Consider the following 16,650-nt stretch of genomic DNA (forward strand, 5'->3'; position numbering starts at 1 on the left):
CACAGCTGGCGAGGAACACCGTGAACTGACTAGTGTGTACTAGATTCCCCGGCTGAAGAGCAACATCGTCTCCATCGGGCAGTTAGACAAGAATGCCTGCCCGACGCTCGTGGAAGGTGGGTACATGATGGTGCTCGGTCGAGCACCATGTCTTAGCCAGGGTGCCACGCTCGTGCAACCACCTCTACATCATTTGCCTACAAGTCACCAGGTCGGTCTACCTGGCGGCGCACGCCGTCGAGGCAGCATGGCGCTGGCATGCTCACTCCGGGCACAAGCACTTTGATGGCCTCAAGAGGCTGGCATAGCAGGGCAGGTCCATGGGTTGCCGCTGATCCAACATACAAAGCGGGTTTGTGACGCCTGCCTAGTCAGGAAGCAGCGGTGGATGACGTTCCCATAACAAGCGAAGTACATCACCAAAACGGAGCCGCTAGAGCTCCTCCACGGTGATCTGTGTGGCCCCATCTCGCCGCCAACTCTCGGCATCAAGAAATACTTCTTCCTCCTTGTTGATGAAAACAACATGTACATGTGGCTCTATTTGCTACGCAACAAGGACAAGGCGGCCTAGGCGATCCAACATTTCCAAGCACTCGCAGAGCACGAGACCAGGCGGAAGTTGCATACTTTCTCTGTCCCCGAGAAATGGGAAGGGAAAGGCCATCAGAACCAGATGGAAAATATTCAGTGGACAAATGGAAATTTTTGGGAACATCATTCAAAGACCATCCAACGCCATCCCTGTTTTTTTTCATTTGCCCATTTCCTGGGTAAAACCTCGTGTCCCTGTTACCATCGTGCTTAGGCCCTTTTCTTGGGATCCCTACCTCAAGATATGTCGGATTTACCTCTGTCACTAGTTCAGCACAACCATACAACAATAGTCTTTCAACATCTAGTGCTACAACACCTTACATACTTAACAATAGAACGACAAACAATTACTCAAATTCAGCACATATCTCCTTCGGCTTCTTGATCTTCTCCTTGGTGGCCTCCCTCTCTCTTAGTAGGTTAACAATCATGAACTCCAGCTTCTTCTCTTCCTTCAACTTGCCTCTCTTTCTATGCCTTGGCCCTGAGCACTTGGTGTATGCTTGTGGTTGAGCTATCAACCAGGTTCTTCTTCTCCAGCTTTGCCTTCAGATCACTCACAACCACCTGTTCATTGCTGAACTGCTCAGCCACCATTTTTGCAAAATCAACTTTGAGAATTTTGTGGTCATTCTCCACCTTTTTCTTGTCTCCTAGTATCTTGGAGTTCTCTTCTGCATTAACCACATTTGCTCTGAGCCACTCTCTGTTCTCATCATCATACATGGTCTATAACTTAGCTAGGCTCGTCTTAAGAGTTTCAGGCCACTCGGGATCAACCCGCTCCAAATAGGTGCACTTCAGTCCTTCCTATTATATCTAAAAAAATAAGCAAATTGCACTTCATCATGCCAAAAAGGTACACTATAGGATCTCACAAGTAATTTCATTGCTAAATCTACCAATTTGATACCACCAACCTTCTTCGTGCAGGCCAAAAACCTCGTGCCACTATCCACTGACTCAAATGCCACAAACTTCTCACAGGAGGATTTGTGCTGGCACACAGAACGCAGAACGCAGATCTGAAGCCACTCCGCTCCATTCCTTGCAGTACACCGTCCTAGGAAGCTGAAAGGAGACCAAATTGGCTTCAATCAATGTGTGTAAACAAAATCATATTTCCCCCAAATCCATAACCCTAGCCGCGTGAGAGGGAGAGGCCAGGACGAACTTGGCTGCTTATGGAGTCGTCGTTGGACGACGAGCCACTCGAAAGATCATCCTAGAAGACCATGGTTACCGCGGAGGCGCTTACCCGGCGACTAGGCAGTGGCAGCAGCAGCAACAGCAACAAAGTGGGGCAGAAGAGTCATGGTGATGGGTGAGATTGAAACGGACGGCGCACGCCCTTAATACCGTAGGGTACCTGACGCCCGCCTAACGGACGGAGCCTTCTGACGGCGTCTGTCCGCGGACGCCTCATCAGGCTGACAGGCGGGGCCAGCCTGTCAGAAACGTTGTCTTTGCGAGCTCAATTCGTCATAAGTGCACTTTGTTACTCATTAGGCGCAAAGGTGGTAGTTCGGTGTGAGTTGTCTGAAATGTGGTGGCAATCCGTTATCATAGCCTCATATGTGGTGGTCTTATACAATGTATGGTTTTTTGGCGATCAACAGGAAACTTTGAGATCTATTTCGAAGAATTTCCAACTCCTAGTTAGTGCTAACAAAATCTGAATCCTGAGTTGTTTCTGAGCAGAAAGTGCAGGCTGCGAAGCCACAGTCAAGTTATGATGCACAAACACAAACATTTTGTCTAACTTCAGAACCATAGCGCACGGTTAAGTTGAAGAATGCGACGAAGCCTCAGCGTCGCCTGGAAAATGAAATTTGACCTGAAGCTCTGGATATAAACTGACCTAAGAATACATTGTTTCTCATGGGTCCTTACCCTATTGAAGTTGCTCTTACACAAACCAAATCATTCATCAACATGATATACATTGCCCGATTCTCAAACCATCCTTTTCCAATTTCATCCCAATTTGGACACCAGCAGGCAAGAGATACTACCCAATTACAAGCCGCACATTGTGAAGGGGAAAACTTGTGATTCAATTCAAATGGGAGACAGTAAAGGTACAAGGAATTGTACAAACAAGGAGTGAGATGTGAGGATAGGAGGCACAACCATATCGCAACTGCCACTAGGCGGTGCCGTCGCCGGCGCCGGATTCCTCCTCGAGCTTGCGCACGTAGGCCGAGAGCACGGCGACGACGTCCCTGGCGGGCGCCTGCAGCGTGGTGACGAGGGAGGTGGCCGGCCCATTGAGGGCGCCGAGCAGCTTGGAGTAGACCTCGGCGCGGCTGGGCATGGTCTCGAGCGACTTGAACTCGGCGGGCGCGTAGTACTTGCCCTCGAACACCGCCCCGATGAAGTCGTTGGTCTCCTCGACGCGCTCCTCCTTCTGGAAGGCGCGGTAGGGCTTGAGCGCGACGGGGACCTCCTCCGTGTGGACGAAGAGCCAGGCGTTCATGCCCTTCATGCACGGCTTGAGCGCCTCCCAGGGGGTGCCCTCGATGGCCTTCCCCACCAGCGTGTTCTTCGCCACCAGGAGGTGGCACGACTCCGGCAGCGCGTCGCGGATGCCCTGGAACTGCTTCACCGTCAGGCCCTCGTAGCGGATGCCGGCCAGGAGGTAGCACCCCTCCAGCTGCTCGCGGACCACGGCGACCGTGTCCTCCTTGCGCCCGCGGGAGATGGCGGCGCGGATGGTGGAGCGGCGCAGAGGGCGGGGGCACCGCGGGGCCGCGGCTAGGGTTTGGAACGCCGGGAGGGGCCGCGCGGTCGGGAGGAAGGAGGTCTCCATTTTTCTGGGGCGGGCGGGCGGGCGCGCCGGGCGGGGGTTGGGTTGGGGAGAAACGGCGAGGAAGATAGAGTGGAGTGGAAAAAGCTTATCTATGGAGAAGACGATGGGTGGTTTCTTCCGTGGACACGGTGCACGTGGACCTTTGGATTATGTTTTCATTTCCTTTGAGGGGTTCCTTTGGATTATGTGTGACCGCATATTCAGCGAGGAAGATACACCGTTGTGTTCTTCGTATTCTTACTTTTTTTATTAAGATTATTACTCCTTCCTATTGAAAATGTGGTCCGATACAGTTCTCTTTTTATTATTTTCTGTTGTTTGCTGTACTGTCATGATTGAAAATTAATAGATTGAAAGTTTTCTTTAAAAAATATATTAATTTTGAATAAGTTTATAAAAAATTATCGATATTTACAATACCAAATACATACATTAGGGCATCTCCAACGCTGACCCAAAAAATGAACACCGCATCCATCCGCGGAGCCGGCCATCCAATGTTAACCACATACATTTCAAATTAGATTTAAAATAACCAGAGGAAATTCACGCAAACCGGATGATATTCATACAAATCGGAATACATTCAGTACATTTTAAACATTTTTCAATAAGAAAGGGGGAGGAACGGACCTAAACCTAGACTACGGCGGCGTCCGGCGTCCAAATCCTTGTTGTTCCCTTCATCTGCCGTCTTCATGAGCAGCAACGACGACAAAACCCGTGAAGTGAAGGTGTGATTGCCGGCAAGGAAGAGTAGAACATGGTAAACGGACCGGCCCACATAAGACAAAAGGCCTTGTTGCCTCCCATGCCCTACTCATCCTCGCGTGCGAGTCCGCGACCTGTCCGTCGGCGGTGGGCGTGAGGTCCATAATGAAAATGGAGGGGATGACCATGTCATCGTCCCACCGGTGTGGCCAAACAGTGTTTGGCGGGGCATAGGACACGCAGTTGGCGGCGTTCTTGTCCACAATTGCCTGCACAGCCAGCGCCACTTCCACGAGCGGCGGCTTGAGCACGGGCGGCCTCGTAGAGCGCCCGCTGCTCGACGACGAAGTTGGGGTTCACCGCGGCTATGTCCATCACGACCTTCTCGCCCGCGCACTCGCTTTAGATTTGACACTCTGCCAACTGGTGCATCTCAAGAGGAACGGGTTGTAACATTGTTCGTCCTACGCCTGCTGGACCACCGACATAGGCGCGCGGCAGTGGTGTTGTTGTCAGAGACCTCGAGGGAGCTGGCCGGCATGCCGACCTCGATCCGCATGTGTAACACCCCGGATGTAATTTACCTTATTTGTATTCCAACTCTTGCCTTTTCCGGCACTAAGTTATGTTATTTTCTCATTGTTGGGTTTTTGTCTCCGTGTGTTTTGTCTTTGTCATGCATCTCATATCATGTCATCATGTGCATTGCATTTGCATACACGTTCGTCTCATGTATCCGAGCATTTTCCCCGTTGTCCGTTTTGCATTCCGGCGCTCCTATGTCCTCCGGTGGTTCTTTCTACCTCTTTTCGTGTGCGGGTGTTAAACGTTTTCGGATTGGACCGAGACTTGTCATGCGGCCTTGGTTTACTACCGGTAGACCGCCTGTCAAATTTCGTGCCATTTGGACTTCGTTTGATACTCCAACGGTTAACCGAGGGACCGAAAAGGCCTCGTGTGTGTTGCAGCCCAACACCCCTCCAAAGTGGCCCAAAACCCACCTAAACCCCTTCCATCATCTAGAGCGTTTGATCACAATCGCGTGGCCAAAAACCGCACCTCATTTGGAGCTTCCTAGCTCCCTCTACCTCTATAAATAGGTCCCTCCCCGAAAATCTCGGATCTCCTCTTCCAAACCCTAGCAAAACCCGCTCCTCTGCCGCGCCGGACATGTCCGCCCCTGGCCGGACAACCGCCGCCGCCAGCCGTAGCCACTGAGAAGCCGCCACCTGTCCCGCCCAGCGCCCGTCTCCGCCGCGGCCCGGGAAGCCCGGATCGGGCCCCCGCGAGCCCGAAGCCGCTGCCGCCTGGCTCTCGCCCGCGCCGCCCGAGTCTCTCACTGCGCCGCCCTTCGTCCGCCGCGCCGGCGAGCGCTGCCCTGCTCCAGCAGCACAAGTCCCGCGCCGTCGTGGCCTCCTCGCCGCCCGGAGCTCCGGCGAGCTCCTCCGCCGGCCTCCACCGCCCTGGCTTCCTCTCCTTCCTCCTCCGACGTCCCGCAGCTCAGGCGAGCACGAACCCCGGCCAGTGAACCTCGGGAGGCGAGCAGCTACAGTGCACGTCCCAGATCTGGATCTGAAGTTTCGAGGGGTTGACTTTTTCGTCCCTAAACCCTAGCATTTTTACATTCTTCCACATGCCATAACTTCCTCATCGTAGCTCCGATTCGTACGTGTAGCATATCAAAATGTTCGTCTCGACGAGTACATCATTTCATCTCATTGCATCATTTTCATTTGAGTTCATATTAATGCCCGAAATGTTGTTGGAAGAGGGCTATGTGAGGATTGTTTCAGATCTGTTTCAGCAAATGCACTTTTGTCATTTTTGCCATGATTAATGTGTGCATGCTATGATCCTGAGCTCTACATGTGTTTTGAAGAATGCCATGTCATCTTTACAGAGGTGTATGCCATGTATTTTTGTGATCTTTGTGGTGACTAGCACAAGCATGCAAAGTAGCTTACTCAATGATGCTGATTTCAGGGACTTAGAATTTCACCAAGTCCTTGCCCTGTCATTACTTTTATGCCATATGTTCATGTTGTTTCCTAGTGATCCGTGCCTCTTTTGAGCATGATCAGTAAGGATGTTTTGTAGATAATATTGTGCTATATCCATCCATGTCTTTGTTTGAAATTATAGAGCACCGTAGCTTGAGTCGATCGAGCTCTACTTTTGCTATAAAATGTTCTTGGCAGATTCTTAACATGTTTAGCGATTTTGCCGAGCTTGTTGTAGTTGATCCGTGCATGCTATGTTGTTGTTCTTGCCATGTCTAGCTTCTATGCCATGTCTATTTGCTGGGTGTATACTTAGTTTGTCATTCAATGCCTCATAGTGAGTGCATCGAGCTCGTAAACATGCCTACTTGTTAACTGTTTTGCATGCTCCAGTTTTTCACTAAGTCTGAATCTGTTTTCGTTAATTTCTATGTTCACATGCTTGCAATTGTATCTTCTGATCCCTTTTGGCTCATGGTCACTAAGGGTCTTTTGTTATATGCTTTGAGTAGCTTCATGCCATGCCTTGCTTTGCCATGATATGTTCCTGTAGCATGTAGTTATCGTGCTCTAAACATTGCTTCCTGATGATAAATTCCTGACATGCTGTTAATTTCACTAAGTCTGAAACCAGTAATCTTTTGCACTTTTGCCATGCTTGTTTGAGCTTGCTATTGAGTGAATTAGCCGTAGCTCATTGTTCATCTTTTGTCAAGCATCATGACTGGATACCTGCCATGTATTTTGTTGCTATGTTTGAGTGCTGTAGCATGTTGTTCTTGATGCATTTAGAAGGCTACTTGCTGTTAATCGCAGACCGGTACCATATTTGTTTTGCTTGCCATTTCCAAACCGTGCATCTGATTCCGGTGATCTTTATATCGATTTCAACCGAAATCACCTCACCTTTCCAGTGGCACTCTTGGATTTCCAAGTTGAGGCCAGGTTCATTCATTCCTTTGCAAATCATGCATGTGCATCACATATCACATCCCGCATATCATACCATGTTTGCATCATGTTGCTTGAGCATTGCACGTGGTTGATTATGTTCCTTTTTGCTTGTTGTTCTTGATTGGGTAGAGTCGGGAGACGAGTACATGATCGAGGAGCCCATTGAGTACGCTTACGAGGATCAAGGCAACTCTGAGAACTTTGCAGGCAAGATGACCATACCCTCGAAATCACTTCTATCTTTGCTTGCTAGATGCTCGCTCTTTTGCTATGCCTATGCTACGATACCTACCACTTGCTTATCATGCCTCTCCAATTTCCATGTCAAACCTCTAACCCACCATGTCCTAGCAAACCGTTGTTTGGCTATGTTACCGCTTTGCTCAGCCCCCTCTTATAGCATTGCTAGTTGCAGGTGAAGTTTGGAGATTGTTCCTAGTTGGAACATGTTTATTGTTGGGATATCACAATATTATCTTGTTTATCTTAATGCACCTATATACTTGGTAAAGGGTGGAAGGCTCGGCCTTATGCCTGGTGTTTGTTCCACTCTTGCCGCCCTAGTTTCCGTCATATCGGTGTTATGTTTCCGGATTTTTGCGTTCCTTACACGGTTGGGTTATAATGGGAACCCCTTGACAGTTCGCCTTGAATAAAACTCTTCCAGCATGGCCCAACATTGGTTTTACCTTTCGCCACCTAGTATTTTTCCCTTGGGTTTCGCTGACTCAAGGGTCATCTTTATTTTAACCCCCCCTGGGGCCAGTGCTTCTCTAAGTGTTGGTCCAACTGAGCGATGTCCGGGCTACCAGGGGCAACTCTGGGCTGGCCTACCCGACATCGGGCTCATCTGAGTGTGCCCTAAGAACGAGATATTTGCAGCTCCTATCGGGATTTGTCGGCACATTCGGGCGGCTTTGCTGGTTTAGTTTTACCATTGTCGAAATGTCTTGTAACCGGGATGCCGAGTCTGATCGGATTGTCTTGGGAGAAGGAATATCCTTCGTTGACCGTGAGAGCTTGTGATGGGCTAATTTGGGACACCCCTGCAGGAATTTGAACTTTCGAAAGCCGTGCCCGCGGTTATGGGCAGATGGAAATTTGTTGATGTCCGGTTGTAGATAACGTGAAACTTAACTTAATTAAAATGCATCAACCGTGTGTGTAACCGTGATGGTCTCTTCTCGGCGGAGTCCGGGAAGTGAACACGGTGTTGGAGTAATGCTTGACGTAGGTTGTTCTAGGATCACTTCGTGATCATAGTTTGTCGCGCGTGCCTTTGCCTTCTCTTCTCGCTCTCTTTTGCGCATATGTTAGCCACCATATATGCTAGTCGCTTGCTGCAGCTCCACCTCATACCTTTGCCTTACCTATAAGCTTAAATAGTCTTGATCGTGAGGGTGTGAGATTGCTGAGTCCCTGTGACTCACAGATTACTTCCAAAACCAGATGTAGGGACCGATGATACCGCTCCAGGTGATTCAACTGGGCTCAAGTGGCATTTTGATGAGGACTCAGCACGATACTACGTGTCTTTCCCAGATGATCAGTAGTGGTGCCCAGTTGGGGCGATCGGGGACTATGCCGCTTTTGGGGGTTGATCTTCATTTTGGTTCCGTAGTTGGACCTTGAGTGCATTTGGATGAATGTAATGTTATTTATGCATTTGTGTGACGTGGCAAGTGTAAGCCAACTATGTACCTTTTCCCTTATTGTATTACATGGGTTGTTGTGAAGATTACCTCACTTGCGACATTGCTTTCAATGCGGTTATGCCTCTAAGTCGTGCTTCGACACGTGGGAGATATAGCCGCATCGAGGGCGTCAGAAGTTGGTAATCAGAGCCTTCCCCGATCTTAGGAGCCCCCTGCTTGATCGAATCGTTGGCGTTGTGGAGTCTAGAAAAATGTTTTGAGTCATTTAGGATTATATATATATCGGAGAGTAGGACTTCTTTTTACTCCTCAGTCCCTTCGTCGCTCTGGTGAGGCCTCCTGACGTAGAGTTTTGACTCTTCTCTTCTCAAATTTCACTAAAAAATAATTTAGGAACACGCGGGTATCTGGGAATCGTTCCGATGGTTTTGTGACGAGGACATTGTTCTTGGTGCCTCCTGACATTTAGGGGTTGTGGCAGTGTCCCGGGGAGTTGAGCTCCGAGGTGTTGTCGTCACAATTTTATCGTTGAGATTCTGGAATACCTAAGTTTCGTCGACATCGAAAACCTCTTTTATGCAGTTGTTGGTGAGATAACCTCGATGCCACCCAGTACTGGGGCGGGAGTTCGGGAGTATTGCCATAACTCGTATAACGGATGCTTTTCGAAGGTTGAGGTAAATGATTTCCGAAGGTTTCTTGGTTATGTGTTGAAGGATGGATACAGCTGGATGTAGGATTTGCTAGCTTTGGGTGAGATATTATGCTTCCCCTGTATCCCCAACACCTGATTGCATAACCAGAAAGGTTTGGGAGTTTCATAGGTGGAAATTCTTGTAGCTCTAGTTCTTCTTTCGTGGATATTTGGTTTGTGATTGGGTAATCCTCACCAAGTATTTGTTCTTGTCCGTACCTTGTTGTTTTATTCTTCTACCTCTATCTAAGTGGCTTGTCAAGTTATGGAAATGTGACCATTTCAATTGGAATGCATTCGTTCATTTTGTTCGGATGTGAAGACTATATGTTGCAATTTCTATCCGTTGGATTCAGCTTCAATATATGTCTGTCAAGATGCTAACGGATGTCACCCTCTCCAGGATGGCTCCTCCAACGCGCACGACTCCGAATCCTGATCCGCCACCACCACCTCCACCTCCGGAGGCATGGCAAGCTGTGATGGCCTCTACCAATGCAAACACGCAGCTGATCATGCAAATTCTGCAAGAGCGCAACCAAGGGAATCATGGCCATGGCAACAATCAGAATCAGTTTGCTACACTCAACCAGTTCCTTGCTAACCAGCCAAAGACCTTCAGCAACTGTGTCGAGGCCTCAGACGCTGATGATTGGCTCGTGGATATCTGCAAGCATTTCGAGTGCAGCAATATCAGGCCTGAGGACTTTGTCAAGTTTGCCTCCTTCCAACTCAAAGACCAAGCTGCAGAATGGTTTCAGCAATACAAAGATTCCAGAGGAGGCCGTGCGATTACCTAGGATGAATTCCGTCAAGACTTCAAAGCTCATCACATTCCTCAGAGTGTTGTTGAAAGCAAGCGCGAGGAATTCCGCAACCTGAAGCAAGGCAGCTTGTCTGTTTACCAGTATAACATTCTGTTCCAGAGGCTCGCTCGTTTTGCCAAGCAAGACATCCCTGACGAGAAGAGCATGATTTATCAGTTCAGGGGTGGCCTCAGAGAAGATCTCCAACTAGCTCTCATCCTTTTTGAGCCAAAGAAGTACGATGAGTTCTACAATATGGCAATCAAGCAAGAGACTGCTCAACTCAAGTGCGATGCTTCCAAGAAGCGATTCAGAGATGCAACTCCTTCTTCCTCAACTCAAGTGGCTTCTAAGCAGCAAAAGTATTGGCTGCCTCCTCCTCCATTCCGTCAGCCTTATCAGCAGAAGAGCAAAGGTGGCAGTGGATCTTCCCACCCACCCAACCCAGGCTTTCAGAACAAGACTTCGTCTCAAGCTACAAGATCAAGTGCTCCGTGTCACCGTCCGCTCTCGGAGGTCACGTGCAACAAGTGTCAGCAGAAGGGTCACTATGCCAACAAATGCTTCAATCAGAGGCGTTTTCCTCCTCCTCCTGTGAGATCTGCCAGTACCGCAGTGGTCAAGCATAACCCCAAGTCTGCTAAGGTCAACTTGATGAATGCAGCTCAGGAAGAGGACTCGTCAGATGTCATTATGGGTAACCTTCCTGTTAACGATATTCCTGTAAAAGTTCTTTTTGACACTGGTGCATCGCATTGTTTCATCTCGAGACCATTTGTATCTAAGCATGAGTTGCCTTTACAAGATTTGCCTAGGCAGTTATCAGTTGTTTCTCCGGGTAAATTCATGAATCCAAGCGCTATGATCCCGGATGTTACTATCATGTTGGGCGACTATAAGTTTCTATCCTCTCCAGTGGTCCTTGGTAACTCGGATATCGATCTTATTCTTGGAATGGACTGGCTTTCTAAGCACAAGGCTCATCTTGATTGTGCTGACAAGCAGATTCAATTGACTCATTCGTCTGAGGATGTAATTGTCTTTGCCGCAAGGGATGATACCATCCGTTTGTTTTCTCTCAATGAGAAGGGCGAGCTAGATGCCATCTCTCAGATACTGGTCATTTGCGAATATCAGGATGTCTTTCCAGAAGAGCTTCCAGGAATGCCTCCGCACCGGCCAGTTGAATTCGTCATCGATCTTGAGCCTGGCACGGAACCTGTTTGCAAACGTCCTTACAAGCTTGGACCTGAAGAGTTGAAGGAGCTGAAGAAGCAACTCGATATTCAAGAGCGTATGGGTCTCATCCGACCTAGTTCTTCTCCGTGGGGTTGTGGAGTTCTTTTTGTGAAGAAGAAGGATGGAACGGACCGACTCTGTGTCGACTACCGTGTAGGGGAACGTAGTAATTTCAAAAAATTTCCTACGCACACGCAAGATCATGGTGATGCATAGCAACGAGAGGGGAGAGTGTTGTCTACGTACCCTCGTAGACCAATAGCGGAAGCGTTATAACAACGCGGTTGATGTAGTCGTACGTCTTCACGGCCCGACCGATCAAGCACCGAAACTACGGCACCTCCGAGTTCTAGCACACGTTCAGCTCGATGACGATCCCCGGACTCTGATCCAGCAAAGTGTCGGGGAAGAGTTCCGTCAGCACGACGGCGTGGTGACGATATTGATGTTCTACCGTCGCAGGGCTTCGCCTAAGCACCGCTACAATATTATCGAGGAGTATGGTGGAAGGGGGCACCGCACACGGCTAAGAAAACGATCACCAGGATCAACTTATGTGTCTATGGGGTGCCCCCTGCCCCCGTATATAAAGAAGAGGAGGAGGGGAGGGCCGGCCCTCTCTATGGCGCGCCCTAGGGGAGTCCTACTCCCACCGGGAGTAGGATTCCCCCTTTCCTAGTACAACTAGGAGTCCTTCCAAGTAGTAGGAGTAGGAGACAAGGAAGGGGAAGAGGGAAGAGAAGGAAGGAGGGGGCGCCGCCCCTCCCCCTAGTCCAATTCGGACTAGTCAATGGGGGGCGCGCGGCCTGCCTCTCCCTCTCCCCTAAAGCCCAATAAGGCCCATATACTTCTTCCCCCGTATTCTCGTAACTCTCCGGTACTCCAAAAAGTACCCGAACCACTCGGAACCTTTCCGATGTCTGAATATACTCGTCCAATATATCGATCTTTACGTCTCGACCATTTCGAGACTCCTCGTCATGTCCCCGATCTCATCTGGGACTCCGAACTCCTTCGGTACATCAAAACTCATAAACTCATAATATAACTGTCATTGAAACCTTAAGTGTGCGGACCCTACGGGTTCGAGAACAATGTAGACATGACCGAGACACGTCTCTAGTCAATAACCAATAGCGGAACCTGGATGCTCATATTGGCTCCCACATATTCTACGAAGATCTTTATCGGTCAGACCGCATAACAACATACGTTGTTCCCTTTGTCGTCGGTATGTTACTTGCCCGAGATTTGATCGTCGGTATCTCAATACCTAGTTCAATCTCGTTACCGGCAAGTCTCTTTACTCGTTCCGTAATACATCAGCTCGCAACTAACTCATTAGTTGCAATGCTTGCAAGGCTTAAGTGATGTGCATTACCGAGAGGGCCCAGAGATACCTCTCCGACAATCGGAGTGACAAATCCTAATCTCGAAATACGCCAACCCAACATGTACCTTTGGAGACACCTGTAGAGCACCTTTATAATCACTCAGTTACGTTGTGACGTTTGGTAGCACACAAAGTGTTCCTCCGGCAAACGGGAGTTGCATAATCTCATAGTCATAGGAACATGTATAAGTCATGAAGAAAGCAATAGCAACATACTAAACGATCGGGTGCTAAGCTAATGGAATGGGTCATGTCAATCACATCATTCTCCTAACGATGTGATCCCGTTAATCAAATGACAACACATGTCTATGGTTAGGAAACATAACCATCTTCGATCAACGAGCTAGTCAAGTAGAGGCATACTAGTGACGTTTAGTTTGTCTATGTATTCACACAAGTATTATGTTTCCGGTTAATACAATTCTAGCATGAATAATAAACATTTATCATGAAATAAGGAAATAAATAATAACTTTATTATTGCCTCTAGGGCATATTTCCTTCATACCGTCCATTGAACAAGAAGACTATAAAGAACAAGTACCCACTTCCCAACATCAATGAGTTGTTTGAACAACTCAAAGGTGCTCAAGTATTCTCCAAGCTTGATCTCTATGTAGGCTATCATCAGATTCGCATTCGTGAGCAAGATATCCCCAAGACATCATTCAGAACAAGCTATGGTTCATATGAATACACTATCATGTCATTCGGCCTCGTCAACGGTCCGCCAACATTCTCTCGCATGATGAACTTCATCTTCAACGCCTACACAAATGACTTCGTCTTGGTCTACCTCGATGACATTTTGGTCTTTTCCAAGAACAAGGAGGATCATGCCAGGCACTTGCGTTTGGTGCTGGATAAGCTCAGAGAACATCAGTTCTATGCCAAGTTTTCAAAGTGCGAGTTTTGGCTCGATGAGGTTCTCTACCTTGGGCATATCATCTCTGCCAAGGGCATAGCGGTGAATCCTGAGAAGGTGTCTGCAATTGTGAATTGGGAACCACCTAAGAACGTGAAGCAACTCCGCAGCTTCCTTGGCCTCGCAAGCTATTGTCGAAGGTTCGTTGAGAACTTCTCAAAGATCGCGAAGCCTCTTTCCAACCTTCTTCAGAAGCATGTGAAGTACGTCTGGTCTCCTGAATGTGACATCGCTTTCAACACCCTGAAAGAGAAGTTAGTCACTGCTCCAGTTCTGACTCCTCCTGATGAATCCAAACCGTTCGAGGTCTTTTGTGATGCTTCCCTTCAAGGTCTTGGTGCAGTGTTGATGCAAGAGAAGAAAGTTGTGGCCTATACCTCTCGCCAGTTGAAGCCCAATGAAAAGAACTACCCCACTCACGACCTTGAGTTGGCGGCAGTTGTGCATGCTCTTTTAACTTGGAGACATCTCTTATTGGGAAGGAAAGTGGACATCTTCACTGATCATAAGAGTCTCAAGTACATCTTCACTCAGCCAAACCTCAACCTCAGGCAGACTCGTTGGGTCGAAATGATTCAAGAGTATAATCCGAGTATCGAATATACTCCAGGCAAGGCCAATGTAGTTGCTGACGCATTGAGCAGGAAGGCTTACTGCAACAGTTTGATTCTCAAGCCTTACCAACCCGAGCTTTGTGAAGCTTTCCGCAAACTCAATCTGCAAGTTGTTCCTCAAGGTTTCCTTGCCAACCTCCAAGTCTCTCCTACTTTGGAAGATCAGATTCGTGAGGCTCAACTTCTTGATGCTATGGTGAAGAAGGTGAAGATTGGGATTGCCAAGAGTCAACCTAAGTACAAGTGCTATCGTCTCGATGACAAGGATACTCTATTCTTCGAGGATTGCATTGTTGTGCCTAAAGGTGACCTTCGTAAAGTCATTATGAACGAGGTTCACAATTCACTCTTCTCTATCCACCCTGGAAGTACAAAGATGTACCAGGACCTCAAGCAGTCGTATTGGTGGACTCAAATGAAGCGCGAGATTGCTCAGTTCGTGAATGAATGTGATGTCTGCAGAAGAGTGAAAGCAGAACACCAACGGCCAGCTGGTCTCCTCCAACCTCTTGCCATTCCAGAATGGAAGTTTGACCACATTGAGATGGACTTTGTGACTGGATTTCCAAAGTCCAAGCGTGGCAATGATGCTATCTTCGTTGGCATCGACACTCACTAAAGTGGCTCATTTTCTTCCTATCAAAGAATCTATCACAGCGGCTCAATTGGCAGAGCTATATACCTCCTGGATTGTCTCTCTGCACGGCGTTCCGCAGTTGATTTCTTCAGATCGTGGCAGCATCTTCACCTCGAAATTTTGGGATTCTTTTCAGAAGGCCATCGGCACCAACATTCGTTTCAGCACAACTTTTCATCCTCAAACTAGTGGCCAAGTCGAGCGTGTCAATCAAATTCTTGAAGATATGCTCAGGGTTTGCGTCATCTCCTTCGGTATGAAGTGGGAAGATTGTCTTCCATATGCCGAGTTCTCCTACAACAACAGCTTCCAAGCGAGTTCGGGCAAGGCCCCATTTGAAATTCTCTATGGCAGGAAGTGTCGTACTCCTCTTAACTGGTCAGAGACTGGTGAATGTCAACTTCTTGGCAATGACTTGATCACAGAGGCAGAAGAGATGTGCAAAGTCATTCGTGATAATCTCAAAGCCGCGTAATCGCGCTAGAAGAGCTACTATGATAGCAAGCATCGTGACTTGGCTTTCGAGATCGGAGACCATGTCTACTTCCACGTCTCTCCAATGAAAGGTACTTGTTGCTTCGGTATGCTTGTCGTAGGTTGTTCTAGGAACACTTCATGATCATAGTTTGTCGCTCGTGCCTTTGCCTTCTCTTCTCGCTCTCTTTTGTGCATATATTAGCCCCCATATATGCTAGTCACTTGTTGCAGCTCCACCTCATACCTTTGCCTTACCTATAAGCTTAAATAGTCTTGATCGCGAGGGTGTGAGATTGCTGAGTCCCTGTGACTCACAGATTACTTCCAAAACCAGATGCAGGGACCGATGATACCGCTCCAGGTGATTCAACTGGGCTCAAGTGGCATTTTGATGAGGACTCAGGACGATACTACGTGTCTTTCCCAGATGATAAGTAGTGGTGCCCAGTTGGGGCGATCGGGGACTATGTCGCTTTTGGGGGTTGATCTTCATTTTGGTTCCGTAGTCGGACCTTGAGTGCATTTGGATGAATGTAATGTTATTTATGCATTTGTGTGACGTGGCAAGAGTAAGCCAACTATGTACCTTTTCCCTTATTGTATTACATGGGTTGTTGTGAAGATTACCTCACTTGCGACATTGCTTTCAATGCGGTTATGCCTCTAAGTCGTGCTTCGACACATGGGAGATATAGCCGCATCGAGGGCGTTACAGCATGGCACGGAGGCTCTGCCAGGCGGCCGCTAGGGCGTCCACCTCGTGCTTTATCTCCGTCGACACTCGACATGCTCTCCCATAGAGCATTCTCGCTCACGGTAATGCAGATATGGTGCACGGGTGGTAGATGTGAAGCGGATGGGTTTGTGGTGTGTTGTGAACTGGGTGTGGCCGCCTTTAAATAGTGGATGCTGATGAGGCCAAGTGTCCGAGTGCGTCAACAAGCGGGCACCGGAGTTGGTTTCTCGGCCTGCGAGCTTGTTTAATGGCGACAAATGGAGGAGCGGACATTGAACGGGCGTGGTAGATATTCGTCCCGTCCCGTCGTCTCTCCGACATTGAATAGGCGCGGACACCAGTGACGCGGTGCGGGCAACACTCTCGGCTAGCGAGCCGCTTCAATGTCAGCGCCAGC

General features: G+C 48.5%; 1 protein-coding gene across 1 annotated transcript; it reads right to left on the minus strand.

The window, feature by feature from the left end:
* Positions 1-2,506: 2,506 nt before the first annotated feature.
* Positions 2,507-3,458, minus strand: LOC125552038 (50S ribosomal protein L10, chloroplastic-like). The gene has a single exon (XM_048715489.1). It carries the CDS (start codon positions 3,407-3,409, stop codon positions 2,747-2,749), a length of 663 nt encoding a protein of 220 aa, XP_048571446.1. The 5' UTR covers positions 3,410-3,458; the 3' UTR covers positions 2,507-2,746.
* Between the last annotated feature and the right edge of the window lie 13,192 nt (positions 3,459-16,650).

Source organism: Triticum urartu, chromosome 4, assembly GCF_003073215.2.
Source record: "Triticum urartu cultivar G1812 chromosome 4, Tu2.1, whole genome shotgun sequence".
Taxonomy (NCBI): Eukaryota; Viridiplantae; Streptophyta; class Magnoliopsida; order Poales; family Poaceae; genus Triticum; species Triticum urartu.

Bases quoted from the DNA above. Each gene is read 5' to 3' on its own strand.
- LOC125552038 (XM_048715489.1), bottom strand. From the start codon at position 3,409: ATGGAGACCTCCTTCCTCCCGACCGCGCGGCCCCTCCCGGCGTTCCAA.